General features: G+C 47.8%; 2 protein-coding genes across 7 annotated transcripts; one reads left to right on the top strand and one right to left on the bottom strand.

The window, feature by feature from the left end:
• Positions 1 to 805: 805 nt before the first annotated feature.
• Positions 806 to 13,178, bottom strand: LOC133013834 (tropomyosin alpha-3 chain-like). Of its 6 annotated transcripts, XM_061080922.1 has the most exons (18): positions 13,044 to 13,178; positions 11,494 to 11,640; positions 10,648 to 10,781; positions 10,425 to 10,542; positions 10,259 to 10,329; positions 10,072 to 10,147; positions 9,509 to 9,571; positions 9,349 to 9,418; positions 4,929 to 4,993; positions 4,430 to 4,647; positions 3,798 to 3,855; positions 3,570 to 3,656; positions 3,290 to 3,437; positions 2,040 to 2,139; positions 1,886 to 1,958; positions 1,667 to 1,813; positions 1,358 to 1,420; positions 806 to 1,220 (listed from the first exon to the last, which is right to left on the bottom strand). In XM_061080922.1, the coding sequence occupies exons 2-18, from the start codon at positions 11,626 to 11,628 to the stop codon at positions 1,161 to 1,163; spliced, it is 1,686 nt and encodes a 561-aa protein (XP_060936905.1). In that variant the 5' UTR covers positions 11,629 to 11,640; positions 13,044 to 13,178; the 3' UTR covers positions 806 to 1,160. The 6 variants fall into 6 exon arrangements, 5 of the variants coding, with proteins under 5 accessions (XP_060936905.1, XP_060936904.1, XP_060936903.1 ...); XR_009681433.1 differs by lacking the exons at positions 9,349 to 9,418; positions 9,509 to 9,571; positions 10,072 to 10,147; ... (3 more) ...; positions 11,494 to 11,640; positions 13,044 to 13,178 and having other exon boundaries at positions 806 to 906; positions 961 to 1,220; positions 4,929 to 5,012; XM_061080921.1 differs by lacking the exons at positions 806 to 1,220; positions 1,358 to 1,420; positions 1,667 to 1,813; ... (5 more) ...; positions 4,430 to 4,647; positions 4,929 to 4,993 and adding an exon at positions 8,324 to 9,226 and having other exon boundaries at positions 13,015 to 13,178.
• pmvk (phosphomevalonate kinase) lies at positions 5,451 to 8,181 on the top strand. The gene is made up of 5 exons (XM_061081227.1): positions 5,451 to 5,633; positions 6,088 to 6,151; positions 7,114 to 7,266; positions 7,522 to 7,651; positions 7,736 to 8,181. The coding sequence occupies exons 1-5, from the start codon at positions 5,539 to 5,541 to the stop codon at positions 7,873 to 7,875; spliced, it is 582 nt and encodes a 193-aa protein (XP_060937210.1). The 5' UTR covers positions 5,451 to 5,538; the 3' UTR covers positions 7,876 to 8,181.
• Positions 13,179 to 13,442: the final 264 nt, after the last annotated feature.

The following is a 13,442-nucleotide window of genomic DNA, read 5'->3' as shown; positions in this document are numbered from 1 at the left end:
ACGTGCAGAGGTTCACAACACGAGAGAAGCTTTGTTTTCACTGAAGTCTGTTCAACACTCTTTGAATAAAGGGATTGAGGCAACGTTACAATACTTCCATATCCAGATCAATCTGTTTCTGTAAGATAATAATATCAAACTCCTTCAGTCCGACGTCCCGTTAGCGTACAGCCTCGGGAACACGTCTCAATAAGCACCAACGCTACCTGAACATTACAGGAGCTTAACAATGTTATATAACGTTAGATAACTAAAGTAACGCTTTAATAACAGTAGACAACAATCATTCATTACTGCTGGTATCTTACCTGGAGGCTAATTCATTAGCCGTCTGCTTAGCGGAGCTAAGCTAACAAGCCAGGGACAGAGACATCAATACCTGCTAATCACTGCTAACACCTAAAATACAGCCGAACAACAAACCATATTAATAAGCTAAGATAAGAAGTCCTTCATTATAATTGTAATCATCCGATATGTGAGTGAAAACTTCTCCAGACTCGGGTCGTGTCAGGGACGAGGATTAGCTTCACCTGAGCTAACAGGCTAACAGCTGGAGTGACGAGCTAACGGGTCGGGGTCACCCGGGGTCGGGGTCAGAGACACAGTGATGTCCATGTCCAGGGGAGTTTCTCCTGCCGACGGGAAACTAAACCCTCGGAGGACAGAGACTCTGTGGGGACACATGTCCATGAAGACACGTCTCTACGGAGAAGTCTCCGAGGTGGCACGTCTATAACCCGAGCCCGGTTACAGCTGTACGATAAAAACATGCAGTTGAAATAAATCAGAGACGTGTTATAAATGAAAGTTTCTATTGAATTTTATTGTTTTAAATTCTCAGTTGTGTGTGAAGGAGGAAATTTCATTGCTTATCTCTACCTAACTAACTAACTAACTAACTAACTAACTAACTAACTAACTAACTAACTAACTAACTAACTAACATAACTAACTAACATAACTAAGCTCCTCCCTTCACTCACCATCACAGTGAAGAGAAAATTAAACATGTGATGTTTGAAATTCACTGTTTGAAAACTGCACATGTGCAGAAAGTCACATGACATCAGAGTCAGCTGATCAGTTCATCGCCATGACGGCGTCAGAGACACAGTCCCACCGTCTCCATGGTAACAAGGCAGTGGTCAGAGTGGACACTACGATCCTTTAGTTCCTCGAATCATTTTCTCCATCAATGTCCACTGATCTGGAGTCACCTGAAATAAACAAAAAACACGTCAACTTTAAAAACAATGAAATGTTCATTTAACTCATTTGAGTTCAGACGTCTGTCAGGTTCCTTTGATCTTCTGTTCCAACCATGTGACCCACGGACGCTCAGAGGGAGACTCACCCTGCGAAGCTCGTTGAACTCTCCGGCCATCGACACGTACTCTCCTCCATCGAGCCGGATCACCTGAACACACACACACACACAGACACACACAAACACACACACATCAACTCCATCCAGATGTTGGACCACTCAAACAGACTGGTCTACGATGAGTCTGGGCTCTGGTCTCTGAGTTAAACCCAGACAGAAACCAGTCTCAATCTAAACCTGGACCTAAAACTAATCTAGATGCTGATCTGCAACCAGTGTAAACAGTTTAACTTCTGGTTTAAGATTTTGAAGAAGTTGAACCCAGGATGAACTCACAGCTCCAGACATCCAGGTGGCGTACTCGCTGCTCATGTACGCTGCCAGGTTTGCGATCTCTGCTGGTTGCCCGAGGCGACCAGTCGGGATCCGACCAATCATGGCCTTCTCGAACACTCCTGTCGGATCCATACGACTGAACGCGCCCTGAACACAACAACAACTCATTCAGAGGCTGAATCACAAACCTGAAATCAAAAACATCAAACTCATAAGTACCTTGGTTCTGATTGGTCCAGGCTGGATGATGTTAAACCTGTGGCCATAGCGCCCCCACTCTGCAGCTAGAGACCTGACACACACACACGATCATTAAGGTTCGATACCCCCTCTTCCTGTTTGGAGCTGTGTAGAGGTGAAAGGTCAAACTGACTTGAAGAGGGCCTCGACTCCGGCCTTTGCAGACGCACTTGGGACCACAAATCCAGAACCAGACTCCGCATAGATCGTGGTGATGGCCAGGAAGGAAGCACCTGGACGACAAGAGATACACAGGTTCAACTCGTCTGACTCTAGATCAGCCGCGAACCTTTTAGTCTGTTAGACCTTTTAGACCTGACTCTGGATCAGTCTCTGACCTCTTTCTGACTCTGGATCAGTCTCTGACCTCTTTCTGACTCTGGATCAGTCTCTGACCTCTTCTGACTCTGGATCAGTCTCTTACCTTTCTGACTCTGGATCAGTCTCTGACCTTTCTGACTCTGGATCAGTCTCTGACCTTTCTGACTCTGGATCAGTCTCTGACCTTTCTGACTCTGGATCAGTCTCTGACCTTTCTGACTGGATCAGTCTCTGACCTTTCTGACTCTGGATCAGTCTCTGACCTTTCTGACTCTGGATCAGTCTCTGACCTTTCTGACTCTGGATCAGTCTCTGACCTTTCTGACTCTGGATCAGTCTCTGACCTTTCTGACTCTGGATCAGTCTCTGACCTCTTCTGACTCTGGATCAGTCTCTGACCTTTCTGACTCTGGATCAGTCTCTGACCTTTCTGACTCTGGATCAGTCTCTGACCTTTCTGACTCTGGATCAGTCTCTGACCTTTCTGACTCTGGATCAGTCTCTGACCTTTCTGACTCTGGATCAGTCTCTGACCTTTCTGACTCTGGATCAGTCTCTGACCTTTCTGACTGGATCAGTCTCTGACCTTTCTGACTCTGGATCAGTCTCTGACCTTTCTGACTCTGGATCAGTCTCTGACCTTTCTGACTCTGGATCAGTCTCTGACCTTTCTGACTCTGGATCAGTCTCTGACCTTTCTGACTGGATCAGTCTTTGACCTTTCTGACTCTGGATCAGTCTCTGACCTTTCTGACTCTGGATCAGTCTCTGACCTTTCTGACTGGATCAGTCTCTGACCTTTCTGACTCTGGATCAGTCTCTGACCTTTCTGACTCTGGATCAGTCTCTGACCTTTCTGACTCTGGATCAGTCTCTGACCTTTCTGACTCTGGATCAGTCTCTGACCTTTCTGACTGGATCAGTCTTTGACCTTTCTGACTCTGGATCAGTCTCTGACCTTTCTGACTCTGGATCAGTCTCTGACCTTTCTGACTGGATCAGTCTCTGACCTTTCTGACTCTGGATCAGTCTCTGACCTTTCTGACTGGATCAGTCTCTGACCTTTCTGACTCTGGATCAGTCTCTTTCCTATCTCCAGGGTCACGTATGCCGTCCCATTCAGGACGATGTCTGTGATGCTCTTCCAGCCGTTGGGTGAGAGACGCTCTGATGGACACACAAAGTTTCCTGCTGCATTGTTGATGATCACCTGAACCAATCAGGGCACAGAGGTTAGGTCAGAGTTCATGACATCACAGTAACGTGTGTGTCTGTGTGTGTGTGTGTGTGTGTGTGTGTGTGTGTGTGTGTGTGTGTGTGTGTGTGTGTGTGTGTGTGTTACATCAGGAAGTCCTGTCAGACTCTCCATCTGGTCGACACAACGAGAGACGGCCTGAGGATCTCTGACATCACACTGAACCACATGGACCTGGGGGGGGGGGGGGTTCGGACCAGATTAGACAAGTTCAGTTCAGACCAGTTCAGACCAGTTCAGACCAGTTCAGACCAGTTCAGACCAGTTCAGACCAGTACAGACCAGTACAGACCACTCAAGCCCGTTCTGTGTCACCTTGTTTCCAGTCTGGTTGCTGATCTCGTCGGCCGTCTTCTGCAGAACATCCAACTTTCTGAACAACAAACACAAACGTGACGTCAGGATTTTACAATTCATAGAAATATAAATAAAACCATAATGGTTTGTTCTACGCGATAAAAACCTCATCAGAGGTCACACAGGTCACAGGGCTCAGAGTGCAGCCAAAGATCTGTGAAGGTCAACTGGTCATCAGGTGTCACTTCTTCGTCTCACACCATTTTATTCATTGTTTTGGTTTGTCTGTGGTTTATGTTTTATTTATTTTTTAATATTTTGAATTAAAATATCAGAATTAAGTTCATTGCTCTTTAAAAGGGTGAACTTGAGAGATATCTTCTTTAATATCATCATTATATCAGTGGTTGAAAATAGTTTCACAATAACGGCAATAATATTATTTATCACAGGCAAAGTGAAATATCCTGAAGTGAATCAAACAGCCTCAGTTACAAACCGTCACTAGATATGGGAAGTGTCTAGAAAAGCTCAAACCAGTGGGTGAACCTCAATGACGAGTTAGTCTGGAGCCCTGAGGTAACTAGGTGAGTAGGTAACTAGGTGAGTAGGTAACTAGGTAACTAGTTGCTCTGTCGGTGACCTCTGACCTGCTGGCGATGACGCACTGAGCTCCGAGCTGGGACAGCGTGGTGGTCATCGCACGGCCGAGTCCTGTCCCGCCCCCTGTGATGAACGCCACTTTGTTGCTGAAGCTTCCTGTCGGCAACATGACGCCTTCCGCTGCAGGGAAGAACCCGGACTGGGACCCGGAACCGGACTGGGACCCGGAACCGGACCGGAGAACCCCAGAGTGGTGGAACCATACCTGGAACAGACAGAGCTTCACTCACTGAACTTCTACAGATCCATGAGGATCAGAGGAATTAAGAATTCAATCAATCACCTGCTGTCAAAACACACACACACACACACACACACACACACACACACACACACACACACACACACACACACACACACACACACACACACACACACACACACACACACACACACACACACACACACACACACACACACACACACACACACACACACACACACACACACACACACACACACACACACACACACACACACACAAACCTTATGAAGTGAAAGTTTCTTCGATCTCAACAAAGTTGCTCGACTGACAAGCGCCGCCATTTTGTCTGAGCTGATGACCTCTGACCTGGATCCTACCAACATGGAGGCCGGGGTGGGGGGGAAGATAAAAACAACTGAAAAACAACATGCGTGAAAAACGTCATTAAAACATCAAACAAACAAACAACATTAAACGTAAGATGAAATGAAGTGAAACAGAATAAATAAGGAAATAAAATATTTAAACTTTCACCGCATGATGGCGCTGTTACTGGGAAATGTCCGCCTCCCGCCACTGGGCAACAGTGGTTCAGTCCATGTGACGTGGATCAGGTGATACCGTAAAACATATAATAATCCCCCCTGTAGAAGAAAGACACCTTTCTTGGCTCATTGCTCTCCACAAACAGACTTCACACGTGACGTCATCGTAAGTTGATACATTGTTGTTATCGATTATTTGCCAGCGAGCGTCGCAATAAGCCAGATGGGACTTTTATTTTGAAAGGGTCGTGTTTTCTTGGACAGTTACGGTAGCGTCCGGAGTGGTCCGACGCGCTGCGGAGCACCGGCAGCTGATGGAACAGCCGCGGGACTCGAGCAGTGACAGATGGAGGAACGAGCCCTCGAACCCAAACTGGTTCTGGTCTTCAGCGGGAAACGGAAGTCCGGAAAAGATTATGTGACGGACCTGATACAGGGACGGTTAGTACTTCCGGTTTGTTTTATTAACGTTGAGCAATGACTGATTAGTGATCGATAACTAGGAAGAGACTTTCACTGACGTAATCACAAGGTTCGATCCCGGTCTCTTCCATTGTATTGAAGACCTGAGGTCTGTTCTATCTCCGGTTCAGGACCAGGTCTGGACCAGGTCTGGTTCAGGACCAGGTCTGGTTCAGGACCGGTTCAGAACAGGTCTGGACCAGGTCTGCTTCAGGACCAGGTCTGGTTCAGGACCGGTTCAGGACCGGTTCAGGACCAGGTCTGGTTCAGGACCGGTTCAGGACCAGGTCCGGTTCAGGACCGGTTCAGGACCAGGTCTGGACCAGGTCTGGACCAGGTCAGGACCAGGTCTGCTTCAGGAGAGATAGAACAGACCTCAGGTCCTTTGAACCATCACGTGATGACGGTAGAGGCTGTGATTGGCTGTCTTCAGGTTGGGGTCGGACACGTGCTGCGTCCTGCGTCTGTCCGGACCTCTGAAACAACAATATGCTGAGGTGAGACACACACACATACACTCACTCACACACTCACTCACACACTCACTCACACACTCACACTCACACTCACACTCACTCACACACTCACTCACACTCACACTCACACACTCACTCACACTCACACACACTCTCTCTCACTCACTCACACACTCACTCACTCACACACACTCACTCACACACACTCTCTCTCACTCACTCACACACTCTCACTCACACACACTCACACTCACACACTCTCACTCACACTCTCACACTCACACTCACACACTCTCACTCACACACTCACACACACTCTCACTCACACACACTATCACACACACTCACTCACACACACACTCACACACACTCTCTCACACACTCTCTCTCACTCACTCTCACACTCACACTCACACACTCTCACTCACACACTCTTACACACACACTCACACTCTCTCACTCTCACACTCACACTCACACACTCTCACTCACACTCTCACACTCACACACTCTCACTCACACACTCTAACACACACACTCTCACTCACACACTCACACTCACACACACTCTCTCTCACTCACTCACACACTCACTCACACACACTATCACACACACTCACTCACTCTAACGCTCTCTCACACACACACACTCTCACTCACACTCACACTCTAACACTCTCTCACACACACTTACACTCACACACACACTCTAACACTCTCTCTCTCACACACACACACACTCTCACACACAAACACACTCTCACTCACTCATACACTCACACACACTCTCACTCACTCATACACTCACACACACTCTCACTCACTCACTTACACTCACACACACACTCTATCACTCTCTCTCACACACACACAAACACACTCTCACTCACTCATACACTCACACACACACTCACTCACACACTCTAACACACACACTCACACACACACATCACCATGGTAACCTTGGTGCTGATGTTCTGCAGGAGCACGCTCTGGACCTGGACCAGCTGCTGGGCCCTGGTCCTTATAAGGAGCAGTTTCGGGCCGATATGATTGGCTGGGGAGAAACTCGACGACGGCGTGACCCCGGATTCTTCTGTCGCCTAGCAACCAGAGGAGCACGGCAACCAGTCTGGGTACTTGTTTATCCAAACAACTCAAAATGACACTCACCCTCACAAGCTTCTCTGATTGGCCGGGTGTTGAGTGATGCTCTGTTCTGATTGGTCAGGTGGTGAGTGATGCTCTGTTCTGATTGGTCAGGTGGTGAGTGATGCTCTGTTCTGATTGGTCAGGTGGTGAGTGATGCTCTGTTCTGATTGGTCAGGTGGTGAGTGATGCTCTGTTCTGATTGGTCAGGTGGTGAGTGATGCTCTGCTCTGATTGGTCAGGTGGTGAGTGATGCACGGCGCCGGTCGGACCTTCAGTGGTTCCTATCGGAGTTTCCCCAACAAACTAGAAGTGTCAGAGTTCAAAGTTCAGAGGAAACCAGGAAAAAGAGGGGGTGGAGCTTCACTGCAGGTGAGACATGTCCGTCTGTGTGTGGGGGGGGGAGACCTGGACTGATTCGTTACCTGTCTGTCTCTCCACCTGTCTGTCCTTCAGATGTTGATGATGCAGAGTCAGAGTGTGGGTTGGACAGTGGCATTGAATATGATTGGATAATCAGCAATGAGGGCGACGCCCCCTCATTAGATGAGCAGCTGCAGCCAATCCTGAGGCTGGCAGAGGAAGCAGCTTCGTGACCAATCACAGCCGATCACTGACCAGATCCCAGCCGGTTCCCTGAGAGGAGCGGTCACGTGACGGGGTCGTGGTCATGTGACACTTTATGATGTGAACCTGCTCGGTGGCGTAGTTTGATGTACAACTGTCAGTCAGCTGGTTCTCACACACACACACACAGTGCCACCAGTGTGTGTGTGTGAGGAATCGAACCAGCAACTAAATGTGATAAATAAAATGTTTAAGAAAAGTCTTAATTTTTTTATGCAGAAATTAAATGTTTGTAAGTGCAACTTTTCCTGTGGTTTATTAAACTGATGAAAGAACCTGATGCTGAACATGACCTTTATTACTATGACTATCATAATGAAATATAAATGAGTTAGATAATTATAATAACCTATGACAATGTAATAAAATGTTATAAAGCTTTAACATTTAAACTAAAAATAAAACACAGAGTCTCAGTTTGGATCTAAATACCAGTGACAATGTTTTAATTTATAAAATCTGGACATGGATTTATTACAATGAGTAAAACAGTGACGGCACCGGATTCCAGGTTCAAACGTTTCTGGACTTTATTCGTGATCAGGTCAAAGGTCACCTGTAGACAGAAGCTTAGTGCGTCTCTGATTGGCCCCTGGTAAACCACGTTTGGCAGTGGAATGCCGCACTGTGATTGGCTGCCTTAAACCATTCACCCATAAACAAAATCAAAACATCATTAGCAAACAGGAAGCTAGCTTTAATTAGTTATTGTGTTATTATTATAAGAAAACAAAATCAGAGTAACAAAACATTCGGACAAACAATTAGTTTCTTGTGAGTTAATTAGTTGTTAACAAGGGAATGGTTGTGAGTCACTGTTAAACTCCCTTAGTGACAAAAACATCAGCAGCTCTTGGTCCGGCCCCTCCCCTCAGTGGAGGGGGGGGGGGGGGGGTTTGAGGAACTTGGCCTGACACTTCAAATGTGACTTAAGATTCAGAGAAGGAATCACTAAGAGGAGGAGGAGGAGGGGAGGAGGAGGAGACAGCCTCCCTCACCCCCACCAGAAGAGGAGGAACATACACACGTTCAGCCAGCAGAGGGAGGGAAAGGGGGAGGACAGGAGCAAAGGGGGGAGGAATGTTTTGGCCACAGACTTTGACCCTAACTCCTCAACATCCACCAGGGGGAGCTGAAGGAGTAAGGAGGTCAGCCGCAGGAGGCGCTAGTATAAGGAGCGATAGGAACATTTGGCCACCGAGTTCCCTGACGTCAATCAGAGGGGGGGGGGGGGGGTTCAGCAGGAGTTGAGTTCCTCCATCGTCTGGTTCAGAGTCGCCTGCAGCTCCATGTTGGCGTTTCTGGCTGAAGTCAAAGTATCTGAAAACAGAATCAAACGGTCAAAGAGGAAACAGATTTCCTGTCAGATCACAAAGTGCATGACGCTGAGTCGGAGCCGAGACGTCCAGACCGACCTCTGACCTCCGCCCCCCCGGTCTTACCTTCCAGCTCATCAATGGCTTTCTCCAGTTTGGCCACGGAGCGCTCGGCACACTCCGCCCGGCTCTCGGCCTGAACGAGCAACAGACACAGAGCTTCAGTGACTTGGAACTTCGGGATGGACTTAAATATTTGTGAATAGTCTAAATATTTCCTTCTGACCTCTTTGAGTTTTCCACTCAAGTTCTTGATCTCCTCTTCATACCGGTCCTCTTTCTGAGAATACTGAGGGAGAAAGAGAGAGGGAGAAAGAGAGAGAGAGAGGGAGAGAGAGAGGGGGAGAGAGGGAGAGAGTCAGTCAACAGTTCGTCCAGACTCGTCTGTACTGCAACACCAACTCCCTCCACAAGAGGCTGCTGTGGCCCTCAACTCTCCACAAGTTCACATGATGACTAACACGCTGCTTCTGTTGACAACTCCTTATGAAGACTGTTGTCATGACAACTTTAATCATGTCTGAGTGAGACAAACATTAAAGTGGAGAATCATCTGTTCAGTGATTTTACTGCAGATCAACTTCAGTGGAAAACACCTGATTGTTCCAGAGCAGCTGTTTGACCCGGAGTCTGATTGCATCATTCAAACTAAAGGACGTAGATAATAATCAGGTTATATCATGTGTGCGTTATGGTGCAGGAGGAGGAGCCGAGGCACATCTAAAGGTCAGAGGTGACTGGGGTCAGGGGGAGGAGTCTCTGGTTTGATTGACAGCAGGTGGCAGATACCTTGTCCTCAGTTGCCTGCAGGCTCTTCAGTGATTGGTCAAAACTCCTCAACTGCTCGTCCAGCTTCCGAACATTACTGACAGACAGACAGGTAGACGAGTGGAGAGACAGGCAGACACGTGTTATTAATAAATATATTTAGATTTATAAATACTATATATCTATAAACATGTAATCTGTTGTAAACCTCTCAGCCCGCTCGGCTCTGTCTTCAGCTCGTTCCAGCTCTCCTTCCAACATCAGATGTTTACGAGCCACCTGTCAATCAAACATTATAGACACAGACCGTGAGGGTGGAGACACAGCATCACAACGAGGTCACAGACATGACCAGGCTACAGACGACCTCTGACCTCTTCATATTTGCGGTCGGCCTCCTCAGCGATCTGCTTGGCTTCTCTGAGCTGAACCTCCAGATGCTCCAGCCTGTCCTCATCCTTCAGAGCTCTGTTCTCGATCACCTTCATACCTCTGAGGGACAGAGAGACAGAGACAGATGGTGTTATAGGAGGCGTGTGGTGCAGGGGGGGGTGGTGCGGGCGTGTAGTGGTGGTGGGGGGGGGGGGCGGCTCAGACCTCTCGCTCTCGTCCGCAGCCTTCTCCACCTCGTCCAGCTTGTGGAGGGCAGTGGAGAGTCTCTCCTGAGCTCGGTCCAGATTCTCCTCACTCAGCTGCAGACGACGACCCAGAGCGGTCACCTCCGCCTCCGCCTGCAAGTCACAGCACAGGGACACACCGCCCGTCAGCTGACCCGTCAGCCCGGTGTCAGTCAGTGACATCACAGGCTGCTGGTGACCTTCGTACAGACTCAGCTCTGACATTCACAACATTCTTTGTCAGATATTTGTGGCATCTGAACAAACCTGAAGCACAACCACACAGATCAGATCAGGAGTCGAAAACCCACTTCATGATGTCACAGTCAAGACCAAACCTCACCCACTGCCCCCCCACTTCTCCTGCTGTTACACCCCCCCCCCTGCCTGCCGCCATGTTTTATATAAGACACAACAAATCGTGGAGCCTGGCTGACTCAGAGGTCGTCCTCCAACCAGAAGGTCGGTGGTTTGATCCCAGTCTTGCTGGTCTGCAGGTCGAAGTGTCCTCGGGATCCTGAAACACAAACTGCTCCTCATAGAAAAACAACAGATCCTCTTCACTGCTCAGGTGGGGGCGGAGCACCCGGAGCAGCCGACAGAGACAGGAAGTGACAGAGACAGGAAGTGACAGACAGGAAGTGACCGAGTTACTCCAGCGTAACCTCGTGGCTCTAAGGCTCCGGCACATGGAAACGCTGACTTGGTTCTTAAAGGTTTTCATAACTTCAGACCAGCCCAAGCACCAGGTCCACCTCGGTGAACCAGGAGCAAAGCCAGCAGAACCCGGCAGACCCCCCCGCTCCACCTGTACAGGTGTGTGTACCTCCTCTCTGCTCCTCTTCTCCTTCTCCACCTCCTTCTGCAGTCGCTCCGCCCTCTCCTCGGCCTCCTCTGCCTGGTCCTGCAGAACCTTGATCTTCTTCTTCACTGCATCGATGCTGTTCAGTCCTCCGCTCATCTTCTTCTTCTTCTGCACAAATAACAGCATCGTTGGTTCAAACGTCGAATCACAACAACACTGGATTCATACATTATACATGTGTGATATATTTGTGTGTTGATCCTCGGCTGCTGTAGTAATCGTTTGTTATATTGAGACCAAACATCTGAGGCGTTGAGGTTTTAGAGTTTTAAGGTTTTTGTTCAGTGAAGTGAAATAACTATTAAGTTATTGATTAGACTTTAATAAAGAAAAATGAAGTAAACGATTTTTAGCATCAGTGTAATTTTCTGCATCGTGTTAAAAACGATTCACGTACGTTTTCTTTTGTTTGATGACATCACGTTAATCAATAAAATCAGCTGCTGGTTATTTTACTCCAAGTTCACATGAAATTTGAAACGTAGACGATCTTCTGTGACCTCAGGTGCGTTTGACCCGAAGCAGATCTGAGCAGCGCTGACTTGTGACCCGAACACATGGCGAGCGAGCTGCAGTGAGTCCGTGGGTTCGATCCCCGGTCGTGGCCTGCACGGGGTCGGCCATCTTATGTCAGATTCCAAACCCAAAGGAGCAAGCAATTTAAAAAGGGAACTGGAAACTGTGCAGAGAGGAAGTGAACTTCAGTTCATCAGTTCTCCGGAAGTTGACATGAGCAAATATATATAACTATATATACACACTCTTTACTGTTATTCACGTGTGCCTTATTATTACCCAACATTTCTAATGTGGTGACAACTTAAGCAGAAACAGATTTCTGAATGGTTGATCTCCTAACTGTGTATTTTTACTGTGGTTTAACTTTGAGTTCACTTCGTTGTTTGTGCAAAAACAGGAAGATTTTAGAAAACATCTGTTTCATCTGCAACAGAAGATCAAGTGACGTCAGTCTGTACAGCAGCCACCGACCGATGACGTCACAGGGTCGAGTCCGACAGTCGTAATGAAATCAAACACTCGAGGTATTTAACAATCAGCTTCTACTGACGTCATCAATAATCGCCCGACTGTGTGATGATGACTCATCGTGTGTTAGCAGAGAAACGTCATGAAACTGTTTGAGTTAAATAAAGTGAAAGATGATTATTGATTATTCGGGTGACATGTTGTTGATCAGCAGTTAGCACGTTAGCACGTTAGCTTCTGGACGCGGACCAACGCCCTGCTAGCCTGTTAGCATGCTAGCAGCGTGCAGAGCGGGCAGGCACCATGTGACTGTGTGTGTCACCTGTTCGAGTCCCCTGGAGAAACCACACCTGAGCCGGCACTGTCCGGTTAGCAGCTGGCTAGCTGTTAGCAGGAGGTTAGCTGTTAGCAGTAGGCTAGCTTTTAGCAGTAGGCTAGCTTTTAGCAGTAGGCTAGCGGCTGAAATAGGCTAACGGTGCAGAGCTGCTGTCTCACTTTAAGTTTTATAAACCGAACTGGCTCACAGTGTCTGTCCTTCCCGTCTGCTGGTCCTGGTCTTAGAGTTGGTCCTGGTCCTGGTGCTGGTCCTGGTCTTAGAGTTGGTCCTGGTCCTGGTGGTGGTCTGCACTGCTTCCTGGTCCAGCCAACTCCCAACTAACCCCTCTTCCGGGTTAAATTCCCTCTACAGGATGTGACGTAGACACGTAGGCTTTGCAAATAAAAGTAGTTTCGAGGGAAATCAGAATCCGAAGTTTGTCATGAATTAAATCACGATTTTTAATTTGATTAAAATAGAAACATATAAAACCCTGTAACCATGACAACTACAACCACACACTATGATAAGGACCCACGTGTTTAATGTTGAAACCTTCACCTCGAAAGTTCTAATAAACATCAATACACAGTCATTTAGATGCATC

This window comes from Limanda limanda, chromosome 11 (assembly GCF_963576545.1).
Source record: "Limanda limanda chromosome 11, fLimLim1.1, whole genome shotgun sequence".
Taxonomy (NCBI): domain Eukaryota; kingdom Metazoa; phylum Chordata; class Actinopteri; order Pleuronectiformes; family Pleuronectidae; genus Limanda; species Limanda limanda.
This window is presented reverse-complemented; position numbering and strand designations above follow the sequence as displayed.